This window comes from Sapajus apella, unplaced genomic scaffold (assembly GCF_009761245.1).
Source record: "Sapajus apella isolate SASKATOON/1434 unplaced genomic scaffold, GSC_monkey_1.0 scaffold48, whole genome shotgun sequence".
In the NCBI taxonomy this organism is placed as follows: Eukaryota; Metazoa; Chordata; class Mammalia; order Primates; family Cebidae; genus Sapajus; species Sapajus apella.
In genome coordinates this window covers 17,803,509-17,817,535 of record NW_022436988.1, presented here as the reverse complement: position 1 = coordinate 17,817,535, position 14,027 = coordinate 17,803,509, and the positions used below count along the sequence as shown (strand labels likewise).

At 45.4% G+C, this 14,027-nt stretch overlaps 1 protein-coding gene across 4 annotated transcripts in view; it reads left to right on the top strand.

Annotated features, from left to right (window-relative positions):
* The first annotated feature begins 1,340 nt into the window (after positions 1 to 1,340).
* MILR1 (mast cell immunoglobulin like receptor 1) overlaps positions 1,341 to 14,027 on the top strand; it is a 32,173-nt gene continuing 19,486 nt past the window's right edge. For 2 of the 4 annotated variants that reach the window (XM_032241973.1, XM_032241972.1), the window contains exons 1-3: positions 1,341 to 1,538; positions 1,629 to 1,670; positions 7,648 to 7,917. In XM_032241973.1, the coding sequence (XP_032097864.1) occupies positions 1,484 to 1,538; positions 1,629 to 1,670; positions 7,648 to 7,917 (367 nt within the window). In that variant the 5' untranslated portion in view covers positions 1,341 to 1,483. The remainder of the gene's footprint in view (positions 1,539 to 1,628; positions 1,671 to 7,647; positions 7,918 to 14,027) is intronic. The other 2 variants (XM_032241970.1, XM_032241971.1) reach the window with 1 other exon arrangement.

Sequence of the window (14,027 nt, the reverse complement as noted above, 5' to 3'; positions counted from 1 at the left end):
GTATTTTTACTAGAGACGGGGTTTTGCCATGTTGGCCAGGCTGGTCTCAAACTCCTGACCTCAGGTGATCTGCCCGCCTCGGCCTCCCTAAGTGCTAGGATTACGGGCACGAGCCACCACATCTGGCCTGCATGTTTTATTTTGTTTATTTATTTTTGTTTATTTTTTACTTTTTAAAATTTACGGCCGAGGTCACCAGAAAGCATGTTGTATTTTAAAGGCTGATCTAAGTTAACCCCTGCCTCAGTTCTCCTGGCACTGGAGGGCTCCCCGTAATAACAAGTCCTGAAGTCTCCCTTGATTCAGAAATCACTGAGGCAGCAGCACCTGGTACTAATCTTTCTCAGACTTACTGTGCATGAGAATTGCTAGGGGCAATTCTTGTTAGAAAAGAAAAAATCAGAGTCCCAGGCTTCAAATCCAATAAGTCTGGAGTGGGGTATAGGAATCAGCATTTAACAAAAGCAGGCATTTTGGCCAGGCATATTTGCTCACACTTGTAATCCCAGCACTTTGGGAGGCTGAGGCAGGAGGACCACTTGAGTTCAGGAGTTTAACACCAGCCTGGGCAACATAATGAGACCCCTGCCTCTACAGATAAAAATAATTAGCCAGGTGTGGTGGTGCACACCTGTGGTCCCAGCTACTCAGGAGGTTGAGGTGGGAGGATCACATGAGCACGGGAGTTTGAGGCTGCAATGAGCTAGGATCGCAGCACTCCAACCTGGTGACAGAGTGAGGCAAGTCCTAAAAAAAAAAAAAAAAGCAGGTATTTTTGGTATAATATTTGTATGTATCTGCTTAAGACAGTTTGCTTCCAAAGACAAAACTAAACTTCCACCAAACTTCTTTTGGCATAGACTGAGCTCAGAGTGAGGAGATCAGATGGGTTTACACAGACACAGATGGGTTTACACAGACAACGTAACAGTCAGGTTTTTTGTTTTTTTTAGATGGGGTTTTGTTCTTGTTGCCCAGTCTGGAGTGCAGTGGCGCCATCTCGCCTCACTGCAACCTCCACCGCCCAGGTTCAAGCGATTCTCCTGTCTCAGCCTCCCGAGCAGCTGGGATTACAGGCATGCACCACCATGGCTGACTAATTTTATATTTTTAGTAGAGACAGGGTTTCTCCATGTTAGTTAGGCCGGTCTCAAACTTCCGACCTCAGGTGATTCGCCTGCCTTGGCCTCCCAAAGTGCTGGGATTACAGGTGTGAGCCAACGGCCCTGCCAACAGTCAGATTTATCTCCTTTTCTTTTTCCCAGCCAGTGTGAGGGAGGGGTAATCTACAAAATCTCTCTTTTCTTACAGGAACTCATAGAGGAAGACAGATTGGCCCAGTGAACCAATCATAATACGCAAAGGTCATCCAAACCCTCTGATTTCCTTAACTTGTGTAAGAAAAAGAGGAAGTTCTCCGAGCGACTCACTACTGTGGTGCTACTATGCCTTTTCAACCGTGTCTTGGACTTCATCTGGGAGAATGTGGAGCCATTTGAACAAGCTCCTCTTCTGGGCCATGCTTTCTTCTGTCACATGTAAGCCCCACTTGGCACTTTGAGGCTTGAACCTCCAAGCCAACACGTCATATGGAAAGTGAGCTTTATCGTGTTCCTTTTCCCTTTCAGGTAAAAACACTGTGTTGGATTGTAAGGCAATGAAAACAAATGGTAAGTGTCAGTTACTTCTTTCTTACTGAAACTATTTTAATTGAAATGGGGAGACCGTCTGATTGCAACATTCAAAAGCATCCATTCAAAAGTGTTTCTGAGGTTTTACATGAAAAACCAAAGAACAGTCTTTTCTGGATGCTTTTGAATGTTGCAATCGAGCGGGATTTTCGCTCTTGTTACCCAGGCTGGAGTGCAATGGTGCCATCTCGGCTCACCGCAACCTCCGCCTCCTGGGTTCAGGCAGTTCTCCTGCCTCAGCCTCCTGAGTAGCTGGGACTACAGGCACGCACCATGCCCAGCTAATTTTTTGTAGTTTTAGTAGAGACGGGGTTTCACCATGTTGACCAGGATGGTCTTGATCTCTTGACCTCGTGATCCACCCGTCTCAGCCTCCCAAAGTGCTGGGATTACAGGCTTGAGCCACCGCGCCCGGCTTGAACAGTCTTTTCAATTACCTGTTGTTTAAAATAAAATGATTTTAGAGAGGGGATTGCAGCATTTTTTTCTGAGACTCGGTGACAAAATATTGAAATTGGTTTTTTTGTTTTGTTTTGTTTTTGAGACAGAGTTTTGCTCTTGTTGCCAGGGCTGGAATGCAATGGCATGATCTTGGCTCACTCAACTTCTGCCTCCTGGGTTCAAGCGGTTCCCCTGCCTCAGCCCCCCGAGTAGCTGGGATTACAGGCATGAGCCACCACGCACAGCTAATTTTTGTATTTTTATTAGAGACAGGGTTTCACCATATCAGCCAGGCTGGTCTTGAACTCCAGACCTTGTGATCCGCCTGCCTTGACCTCCCAAAGTGCTGGGATTACAGGTGTGAGCTGCGGCGCCCGGCCGTTGAAATTGTTTTCACAATGAAAGTTTTCTAACTTTTCTTGTTGTTTTGTGATTGTTGTATTTTAACTAGAAAACCAACACATAGGCTGGGCGTGGTGCCTCAGAACTGTAGTCCCAGCACTTTGGGAGGCTAATGGGGTAGGATTGCTTGAGCTCAGGAGTTCGAGGCCAGCCTGGACAACATAGTGATACCTCCTTTCTTTTTTTTTTTTTTTTTGAGACGGAGTTTCACTCTTGTTACCCAGGCTGGAGTGCAATGGCGCGATCTCGGCTCACCGCAACCTCCGCCTCCTGGGTTCAGGCAATTCTCCTGCCTCAGCCTCCTGAGTAGCTGGGATTACAGGCACGCACCATCATGTCCAGCTAATTTTTTGTAGTTTTAGTAGAGACGGGGTTTCACCATGTTGACCAGGATGGTCTCGATCTCTTGACCTCGTGATCCACCCGCCTTGGCCTCCCAAAGTGCTGGGATTACAGGCTTGAGCCACCGCGCCCGGCCTTACCTCGTTTCTTAAAAAAAAAAAAAAAAAAATTGTGAAATAATTCAAGCAACACTAGAAATATACATTGGGAGATGGTCTACCTCTGGTTCTACTAGTTACCAGCCAGCAGCTTGAGCTCGTGACATACCCACTTTGACCTTAATTTCTTTCATCTGTGAAGTGGGTTAATGAAAGCACCTACCTGGTAGGGTAGTGTGCAGATCAAATGAGACAATCTCTGCCCCTCGACACGGTGGCAGGCATATGATAAACCATCCAAAAGTGACAGCCAAGGTGGTGGTTGTTACTGTCTAAAATGTAAACATGCTGTTATATCCTCTTCCGATCCTTCTCTCCTCCCTACTTCCAAAACCAACTGCTCCCAACAGTCATTTTGTATTTGGTATCATAGTAAATAAACTCACCTGTGACTTTCTTTTAACTTAATATATTATAGACATCTTTTCCAAGTAGTAGATATTGATTTAGCTCATCTTTTTCCTTCTTTCTTTTTTTTTTTTTTTTTGAGACGGAGTTTCACTCTCGTTGCCCAGGCTGGAGTATAGAGGCACAATCTCAGCTCACTGCAACCTCCACCTCTTGGGTTCAATGGATCCCCCTGCTTCAGCCTCCCGAGTACCTGGGATTACAGGCACATGCCTGGATAATTTTTGTATTTTTTTTTTTTTTTTTTTTGGTAGAGACAGGGTTTCACCATGTTGGCCAGGCTGTTCTCAAACTCCTGACCTCATGATTTACCCACCTTGGACTCCCAAAGTGCTGGGGTTACAGGCATGAGGCACCACACCCAGACTTAGCTCATCTGTTTCAATAGCTGCATGGTATTTTATGACTCAGCCATGATTCATTTAACCATGCTTATTTATTGTTCCACTTTTGGGGGGCAATATAAACAATGCTACAATAAACATCCTTGTACAAAGCATCCTTGTACAAAAATAAAAAATAAAAATATAAGAAAAATAAAAATAAAAGAACAAACACCCTTGAACAAAACATCCTTTGTGGATGCACGAGAGCTTGGGAGTATCTCTGTAGAATGAAATTCTAGAAGTGAAATTGCAAGGTCAGAGGGCATACACTTTTAAATTGTTACAGACCCTGCTAAGTTGCCCTCCCAGCAAGGCTGATCCTATCCTATTCGTCACCAACGGTGGGTGAGTTTCCCTACCTTCCTCCCCAGTCGTGGATATAATCACTTTTACTTTTTAAATTTTATTTAGGTTTTTTTTTTTCTTTTTTTTTTTTTTTTTTTTTAAGACAGAGTCTCACTGTGTCGCCCAGACTGGAGAGCACCAGTGGCCTGATCTTGGCTCACTGAAACCTCCATCTCCCTCCCAGGTTCAAGCCATTCTCCTGCCTCAGCCTCCCAAGTAGCTGGGACTATAGGCGCCCATCATCATGCCCAGCTAATTTTTGTATTTTTAGTAGAGATGGGGTTTCACTATGTTGGCCAGGCTGGTCTTGAACTCCTGACCTCATGATCCACCCGCCTCAGCCTCCCAAAGTGCTGGGATTACAGGTTTGAGCCACCACACTCAGCCTGGGTGTTTTTTTTTTTTTTTTTTTTTTTTTTTTGAGACAAGAGTCTCTGCTCTGTCACCCAGGCTGGTGCGATCGGGACTCTCTGCAGTCTCGACCTTCCAAGCTCAATTGGTCCTCCCACCTCAGCCTCCCAAGTAGTGCCATACAGGTACCTTGCCACTATGCCCAGCTAACTTTTGTATTTTTAGTAGAGACAGCGTTTCGCTCTTTCCCAGGCTGGTCTTGGACTCAAGAGATCTGCCTGCCTCAGCCTCCCAAACTGCTGGGATTACAGGTGTGAGCCACCATGCCTGGCCAATCATTTAAAAAATTTGTGCCAATCTGATAAGTGAAAAATGGTATCTCAGTGTTGTTTTAATTTGCATTGCCTCATCACTTGTGACGTTGAGCATCTTTTTCATGTATATTGGCCACAAAAGCTCTAGCATTCCTATAAAAAGAAAAATTAGGGATAGCTATTTGGTTGGAAAGGTAGTTTAGGTCTTATCTTAAAGTTGAGTTTATATGGCGGGGCACAGTGACTCATATCTTAATCCCAGCACTTTGGGGGCTGCGGCAGGCAGTCACTTGAGGTCAGGAGATTAAACCAGCCTGGCCAACATGGTGAAACCCTGTCTTTACCAAAACTACAAAAATTATGGGCCTATAGTCTCAGCTACTCAGGAGGCTGAGGCTGGAGGATCAATTGAGCCTGGAAGATTGACACTGTGTTGAGTCAAGATTTTGCCACTGTATTCCAGCCTGGACAACAGAGTGTGACTCTGTCTCAAAAAAAAAAAAAAAAAAAAAAAAGTTGAGTTTATATAAGACTGAGAAAATGTTAATTGTCCAGATAACAGACTGGGAGGAGAGTTTATGGCATTTTTTTTTTTTTTAACAAGTTTATGCCATTTTTTTTTTTTTTTTAAGAGGGGGTTTCGCTCTTGTTACCCAGGCTGGAGTGCAGTGGCGTGATATTGGCTCACCGCAACATCCGCCTCCTGGGTTCAAATGATTCTCCTGCCTCAGCTTCCCGAGTAGCTGGGACTACAGGCATGTGCCACCATGCCCGGCTAATTTTTGTATTTTTAGTAGAGACGGAGTTTCACCATGTTGACCAGGATGGTCTTGATGGCTTGACCTTGTGATCCACCCGCCTCGGCCTCTCAAAGTGCTGGGACTACAGGCGTGCGCCACCATACCCGGCTAATTTTTGTATTTTTAGTAGAGATGGAGTTTCACCATGTTGACCAGAATGGTCTCGATCGCTTGACCTCGTGATCCACCCGCCTCAGCCTCAAAGTGCTGGGATTATAGGCGTGAGCCACCGTGCCCGGCGTTTACGGCATTTTTGAAAGCATTCTTGAAGGGTCACTGCAACCTCCATTGATACTGGCTATTTTTTTTTTTTTTTTTTTTTGTTTGTTTGTTTTTTGAGACGGAGTTTCGCTCTGTTACCCAGGCTGGAGTGCAATGGCGCGATCTCGGCTCACCGCAACCTCTGCCTCCTGGGTTCAGGCAATTCTCCTGCCTCAGCCTCCTGAGCAGCTGGGACTACAGGCACGCGCCACCATGCCCAGCTAATTTTTTGTATTTTTAGTAGAGATGGGGTTTCACCGTGTTGACCAGGATGGTCTCGATCTCTTGACCTCGTGATCCACCCGCCTCGGCCTCCCAAAGTGCTGGGATTACAGGCTTGAGCCACCGCGCCCGGCGATCCTGGCTATTTTTTGTTTGCTCTGTTTTGTTTTTTCAAAATTAGAGATGAGGTCTCACTATGTTATCCAGGCTGTTCTTGAACTCCTGAGCTCAAGTACTTCTCCCACCACAGCCTCCCAAAGTGCTAGGATTACAGGCGAAAACCACCATACCCAGCTTCAAGAACTTTGTGTTTATTTTTATTTTTTGAGACAATCTCGCTCTGTCACCCAGGCTGGAGTGCACTGGCACGATCTCAGCTCACTGCAACTTCTGCCTCCCTGGTTCAAGCAATTATCCTGCCTCAGCCTCCTGAGTAGCTGGGATTACAGGTGCCCACCACCATGCCCAGCTAATTTTTGTGTTTTTAGTAGAAATGAGGTTTCACCATGTTGAGCAGACTGGTCTCAAACTCCTGACCTCAAGTGATCTGCCCACCTTGGCCTCCCAAAGTGCTGGGATTACAGGCATGAGCCACCACCCAGCTTCAAGCACTATTTAATGAGCCTCTGCATCTCTTCCTCTGGGAATGGCTTGTTCATACTATTTGCCCATTTATTTTTTGGGTTTGTCCTTTTCTCCTTGGTTTGCAGTTGATTTATATGCATAAAAGGAATCTTCTGCTTTTATTTATGTCTTAAATGTTTTCTTCTATGCTGTCACTTGAATTTTAATTTTGTCATAGAGAAGTTTTTAGTTTTAAGATAGTCAACTTTTTCAATCTTTTCCATATATATATATATATATATATAGCTTCTAATTTTGTGTCTTACATGGAAGACCAAACCTTACCTGATGATACACAAATCTTTTCCTGTATTTCTCTTAATTCTTTCATAGTTTAAAATATATATCTATATAATAGATTTTTTTTTCTTTTTTTCTTTTTTTGAGGCAGGGTCTTGCTTTGTTGGCCAGGCTGGAGTGCAGTGAAGAGCGGATCTTGGCTCACTGCAACTGTTTCCCGGGTTCCGGCGATTCTTCTGCCTCAGCCTCCTGAGTAGCTGGGACTGTAGGCACATGCACCAGGCCCAGCCAATTTTTTTGTAGGGTTTTTTTTGTTGTTGCTGTTGAGACAGAGTCTCGCACTGTAACCCAGGCTGGAGTGCAGTGGCACAATCTTGGCTCACTGCAACCTCTGCCTCCCAGGTCCTGGTTCAAGCAATTCTCCTGTCTCAGCCTCCCAAGTAACTGGGATAACAGGTGCCCGCCATCATGCCCGGCTAATTTTGTATTTTTAGTAGAGACAGGGTTTCTCCATGTTGGTCAGGCTGGTCTCAAACTCCCAATCTCAGTTGATCCACCCACCTCAGCCTCCCAAAGTTCTGGGATTACAGGCGTGAGCCACTGAGCCCAGCCCTAACCAGGATTTTAACAAGGACTTTTTCGTGTGTTATTTTGTTTTTCAGAATTTCCTCCTCCGTGTTTGGACTCAGAGACTAATGTGGTCATGAAGGGTCAAAGTGTATCTGTGTTTTGTTCCCATAAGAACAAATCACTGCAGATCACCTATTCATTGTTTCGAAGTAAGACACACCTGGGAACCCAGGATGGAAAAGGTGAACCCGTGATTTTTAATTTAAGCATCACAGGAGCCCACGAATCAGGCCCCTACAAATGCAAAGCGCAAGTTTGCAACCATTCAAAATACAGTCCCAACTTCAACTTCATAATTGTCGGTAAGTAGAGCACCTGTTCCTTAGAGCCCCTATAATTTATGGGGTCCTTTCCTATAATAGGAGGGGCTCTCCATGCCCCTTATCAACACTTGTTCAAGAACCTGGAAAGTATGTCACTGTGATCTTTATTCTTTTTTTATTTTTTATTTTTAGACCTGGTCGACAGGAAGTGTCTTTTTTTAATATTTGAGACCTCCATTTTTTTTTTTTTTTTTTTTTTTTTTGAGACGGAGACTCACTCTTTTTCCCAGGCTGGAGTGCAGTGGCACAATCTTGGTTCACTGCAACCTCTGCCTCCGAGGTTCAAGGCATTCTCCTGCCTCAGCCTTCTGAGTAGCTGGGATTACAGTCGCCCACCACCACACCTGGTTAAATTTTTACTAGAGACAAGGTTTCACCATGTTGGCCAGGCTGGTCTTGAACTCCCGACCTCAGGTGATCCGCTCGCCTCAGCCTCCCAAAGTGCTGGGATTACAGGCATGAGCCATCATGCCCGGTGAGATCTCTATTCTCAATAATTCCATTTCACCTTCTCTTTCAAAGACTTTTGACCGTGTCAGATAATAGTCATATCTTTAGGCAAAAGTCATGTATCTCAACAGTAATTGTTGAGTTTTTTCTAGAAACTTTATTCCATGATTGCCATTATGTAGGCAAAAATCACTTTTCTTTTTTCCTTGAAGCCTTGACCCCCATGGAGAGGGTCTTCAACGCCCCAGGCCTTTCCCACTGCTTCCTCAGTGGCAGGTGCCCCACCCGCCAGCACTCTCCCTGCCCAGCCACGTCTCACTACTTCTGTGTTTTTCTCTCCCATTTTCCTACCCAAGCCTGTTAACTGCCTAGTATTTAGGGCCTCATCCATGAAGGTGACCTTGATAATGGACTTCTGGGAGAGGAGAGAAGGCTTCTAGGTAATACATGTATGTTATAGCTAGAGTCTTCTAAGCACAAGGACCATGACTTCCCGATAACTCTTGAGTGGTTCTCTAGGTCTATGCTATCCACTATGGTAGCCACCAGCCACATGTGACTGTTTACATTTATTTATTTTGTTTTATTTTCTTTCTTTATTATTATTATTATTTGAGATGGAGTCTCATTCTGTCACCCAGGCTGGAGTGCAGTGGTATGATCTCAGCTCACTGCAATCTCCATCTTTTGGGTTCAAGCAATTCTCCCACCTCAGCCTCCCAAGTAGCTGGGATTACAGGCATGCACCATCATGCCTGGCTAATTTTTATATTTTTACTAGAGATGGGGTTTCACCATGTTAGCCAGGCTGGTCCTGAACTCCTGACCTCAGGTGATTCACCCACCTGAGCCTTCCAAAGTGCTGGCATTATAGGCATAAGCCAGTGGGCCTGGCCAAAATTTATTTAACAGCCTCACTATGCCACCCAGAGGCTACTCACAGGCAATCGAAGCCCACTGCAGCCTCAAACTCCTGTTCTTAAGATACCCTCCCACCTGAGCATCCTGAATAGCTGGGATTATAAGCACGTGCCATTGTGGCTTGCACATTTAAAATCAAATTAATTAAAATTAGATGAAATAAAAAATTTCACTCTACAGTCTCATTAGTTACATTTCGAGCCTTCAGTAGCCACACCTGTAGCTGGTGGCGGCCACATTGGACAACACAGATGTAGAGCATTCCCATGATCACAGAAAGTTCTACTGGGTGACATTGATGTAACTCAGTGATTCTTAGTTTTTTAGGTTATAACTGTCTTAATAATCTAATGATAGCAATGAATACCTTCGCCAGAAAAATGCTCATATAACCACAGATACAAATTTCTGCATAAGGTTTTAGAAGGTGCTACAGGCTCCAGGTTAGAACCAATTAGCCTGGCCAGGTGCAATGGCTCACGTGTAATCCCAGCACTTTGGGAGGCCAAGGCAGGAGGATCACCTGAGCCCAGGAGTTTGAGATCAGCCTGGGCACTATATGGAGACTGTGTCTCTACAAAAAGTTTAAAAAAAAAAAAAAAAAGCCAAGCGTGGTGGCGTGCCTGTACTGCCAACTACTCAGGAGGCTGAGGTGGGAAGATTGCTTCAGCCCAGAAGTTCAAGGCTGCAGTGAGCCATGATTGTACCACTGTACTCCAGCCTGGGTAACAGAGAGAGACCCTGCCTCAAAAAAAAAAAAAAAAAGACCCAATGATCTTTGGACATAAACTAAGTATATTCCTTGTGAAAGGAAAACGAAGAAGGAGGGAGAAATCCCTGCCAAGACAGTACTAGAATACCATGATTATATGAGGCCAGAAACACGGCTGATAGCATTCCCTAGTGGTCAGACTCCTGCTGCGCTGGGCAGTAAGCCCATCAGCGCATATGTTTTCTGTGCACGACCTTCTTGCAATTTGTTAGAGTAATTACACAGTCTAGTAATAAAACTATCTTGGTAGACTATAAAACTGTATCCTTTTCAGTTAGGTCAGATCAATAGGCATGATTGAATGCCTATTCCGTGCAAGCAATTGTACTACTGGGTGTTTAATGAGGCCTAAAACATAGTCTTGTCCCCAACCCAATAAAGATTGAAAGTATGAGCCATAAACACAAATTCATTAATTGCTGATTCACTCAACAAATGTTTAAAGAAAACACAGGGCCAGTTGCGGTGGCTCGTGCCTGTAATCCCAGCACTTTGGGAGGTTGAGGTGGGCGGATCACTTGAGAACAGTAGTTCAAGACCAGCCTGGCCAACATGGTCAAACCCCCTCTCTACTAAAAATACAAAAATTAGCTAGGCATGGTGGTGAGTATCTGTAATCCTTAGCTACCCGGGAGGCAGAGGAAGAAGAATTGCTTGAACCTGGGAGGCGGAGGTTGCAGTGAGCTGGGATGGCGCCATTGCACTCCAGCATAGCGGGGAGAGAGAGAGACTCTGTCTCATAAAAAAATAAAATAAAATAAAGCAGATGTGCCAATCCCTGGATATATATTGGTTCTTGCCCTTGTGGAGCATACAGTCCAGTGTTTGCAGACAACAAACCCAAGTACACAAACAAGCACATCACAAACTGTGTTGAGCATTGCCAAGGAAAAGAAACTGGCACAGAGATGGAGAACAGTAGATGGGGGAGGGACCTGCTTAGATGGGGTACTTTAAGTGGATCCCTGGAGGATGAGGAGTTGGCTCTATGAAGAGACAGGATAAAGGGGGGCTTTAGTCAAAGGAGTGCAGCATGCTCAGGGGCTCCATCTTGGGAAAGAGCTTGGCTGGTTCCATGAACTATATGAAGGCCTGTGTGGCTGACCAGATGAAGGGAGTCTGACCTCAGATGAGACTGGAGGGAGAGGCCGGTCAAGTCAGGCAGGGCCTGGAGGCACAGGAGGCGTTTAGACTCTTCCATGGGCAGTGGGCAGGCAGGGGAGTGCCAGTACGCAATTAATCATCCTCCAAGTCAGTTCATTCAACAAGCGTGCAGGGCAAGTTGGAGGTTGGTTGGGAGGCTCTTGCAAGTGTCCAGGAGAGAAATGATGGAGAGGTAGGGACAGATGTGGAAGGACTGAGGAAATATTTTAGAGAAAGAACCAACAGCACTTGCTGACTGGTTAGATTTGGAATCACAGGCAGTGAAGGTGGAGAAAGAATCAAGAATGGCTTCCAGATGCCTAGATGTCTAGCTTGATTGACCCGTGAAGACTGGTACCATCTACTGTGATGGGGAAACATGGAAGGACAGGATTTTATTTATGTATTGATTTTGAGATGGGATCTCCCTCTATTGCCCAGGCTGAAGTGCAGTGGTATGACCCTAGCTCTCTGCAGCCTCAAACTCCTGGAGTCAAGTGATCCTCCCACCTCAGCCTCCCAAGTAGCTGGAACTACAGGTGTGCACCACCACACCCAGCTAATTTTTGTATTTTTGGTAGAGATGGGGATTCACCATGTTGGCCAGGCTGGTCTCAAACTCCTGACCCCAGGTGATGATCCTCCCACCTTGGTCTCCCAAAGTGCTGGGATTACAAATGTGAGCCACCACATTCAGCCCTGAACAGGATTTTAAAACGGTGTTTCTTTGTCTACCTAGTGATTGATTCATGAACTAGCATATTAACTAGAATTCAGTTTCAAACGGTTACATTTGAGGCGACCATGAGACATCTAAGTAGATCACGTAGTAAGAGGTAGTAAAAGTAGCATGCGGATGGGACCAAGTGCTAGAGGCGGCAGAGCAGGAGAAAGTGCTTCTCCCTGGATGATTCAGGAAAGGCCTTATGGGGAAGGTGGCAGAGAGGACTCCTTGAAATTTGAGAAATATAACTGATTTATTGAAGAGCTATAACTCACTGAAGCTTCCTTCCTCAGACCATCATGACCTTGTGATGATGTACCACTCCTCCTACAAACTCTCAGGGAAGTCTACATCTTTCTAGTCTCTTTATATCAATCCTTGGTCCAGTTGAAATCATCCCATCTCAGAGAGGAGTCTGTGTTCTCTGCTTCCTCATGACTGTTTCAACTCCTTCTTCCTGAAAATTACAGGATGTAGATTTCAGTTCAATAGGAAGAACTTCCTATTGGTGCTATGCTCTCTTGCTCTTTTCTTTCTTCTTTCTTTTTTTTCCTCTTAGAGACAGACAGTGTCTTGTTCTGTTGCTCAAGCTGGAGTGCAGTGCTGCGATCATAGCTCACGGCAGGAACCTTGAACTTCCTGAGCTCAAGCAATCCTCCTGCCTCAGCCTCCCAAGTAGTTGGTACTACAGATACATGTCACAACACTCAGCCATTTTTTTTTTCTTTTTTTTTTTGAGACAGAGTCTCACTCTGTTGCCAGGTGCCGGGCTGGAGTGCAGTGGCGTGATCTCAGCTAACTGCAACCTCCGCCTCCCGGATTCAAGCAATTCTCCTGCCTCCGCCTCCCTAATAGCTGGGACCACAGGCACATGCCACCACGCCCAGCTAAGTTTTGTATTTTTTTAGTAGAGACAGGGTTTCACCATTGTCTTGATCTCTTGACCTCGTGATCCGCCCACCTCAGCCTCCCAAAGTGCTGGGATTACAGGTGTGTGCCACCGTGCCCGTCCCCTATACTCAGCCATTTTTTTGTTTGTTTTGCAGAGTTAGAGGGGTCTCACTATATTGTCCAGGCTGATCTTCATCTCCTTGCCTCGAGTGATCCTCCAGCTTCTGCCTCCCAGAATGCTGGGATTACAGGCATCAGCCACAGTGCTCAGCCTCCATTGGTGATATTCCCCAACAAAATTGCCCTCTGAGGCCACCATCACTGGGTGCCATTCTGTGAAGGATATTGTGACAAGGGTTACTGTTCAGTGGGGAGATGGAGCAAGGAGAGACTAAATTATTGTCTTTTATGTAATGATACTGTGGTCCTATACCGTATTGTTTCCGTACCAAATTGAATATTTTTTTTTTTGTTTTGTTTTGTTTTGTTTTAAAGGAACGGTGGCATGCACCTCAGCACTTTAGCACTTTGGGAGGCTGAGGTGGGCAGATCACCTGAGTTCAGAAGGTAAAGGCTGCAGTGGGCTATGATAACGCTGCGGCACTCCAGCCTGGGCGACAGAGCAAGTTGCTGTCTCTAAAAAAATTTTTTTAGTAGTCTGGGCTAGGTGGCTCACACCTGTAATCCTGGTACTTGGGAGGCCAAGGCAAGACAATTGTATGAAGTCAGGAGTTGGAAACCAGCCTGGGCAACATGGCAAAACCTCATCTCTACAAAACATACAAAAAAGTAGACAGGTATGGTGACACATGGCTGTAGTCTCAGCTATTTGGGAGGCTGTGTTAGGAGGATTGCATGAGCTGGGGATGGTCATTGTGGGGTGTTGGGGGGGAGCTGAGGTTGCAGTGAGCCATGATCATACCACTGTACTCCAGTCTAAAAGATAGAGTGAGAACCTGTTTCAATTTTTTTTTTTTTTTTTAGGACGAAGTCTCGCCCTGTCACCCAGTCTGGAGTGCAGTGGCATGCCCAGCTAATTTTTATATTTTTAGTAGAGACTGAGTTTCACCCTGTTGGCCAGGCTGGTCTCAAACACCTGACCTCAGGTGATCTGCTCTCCTCAGCCTCCCAAAGTGCTGGGATTACAGGTGTGAGCCACCAAGCCTGGCCAAAAAAAAAAAAAAAAAA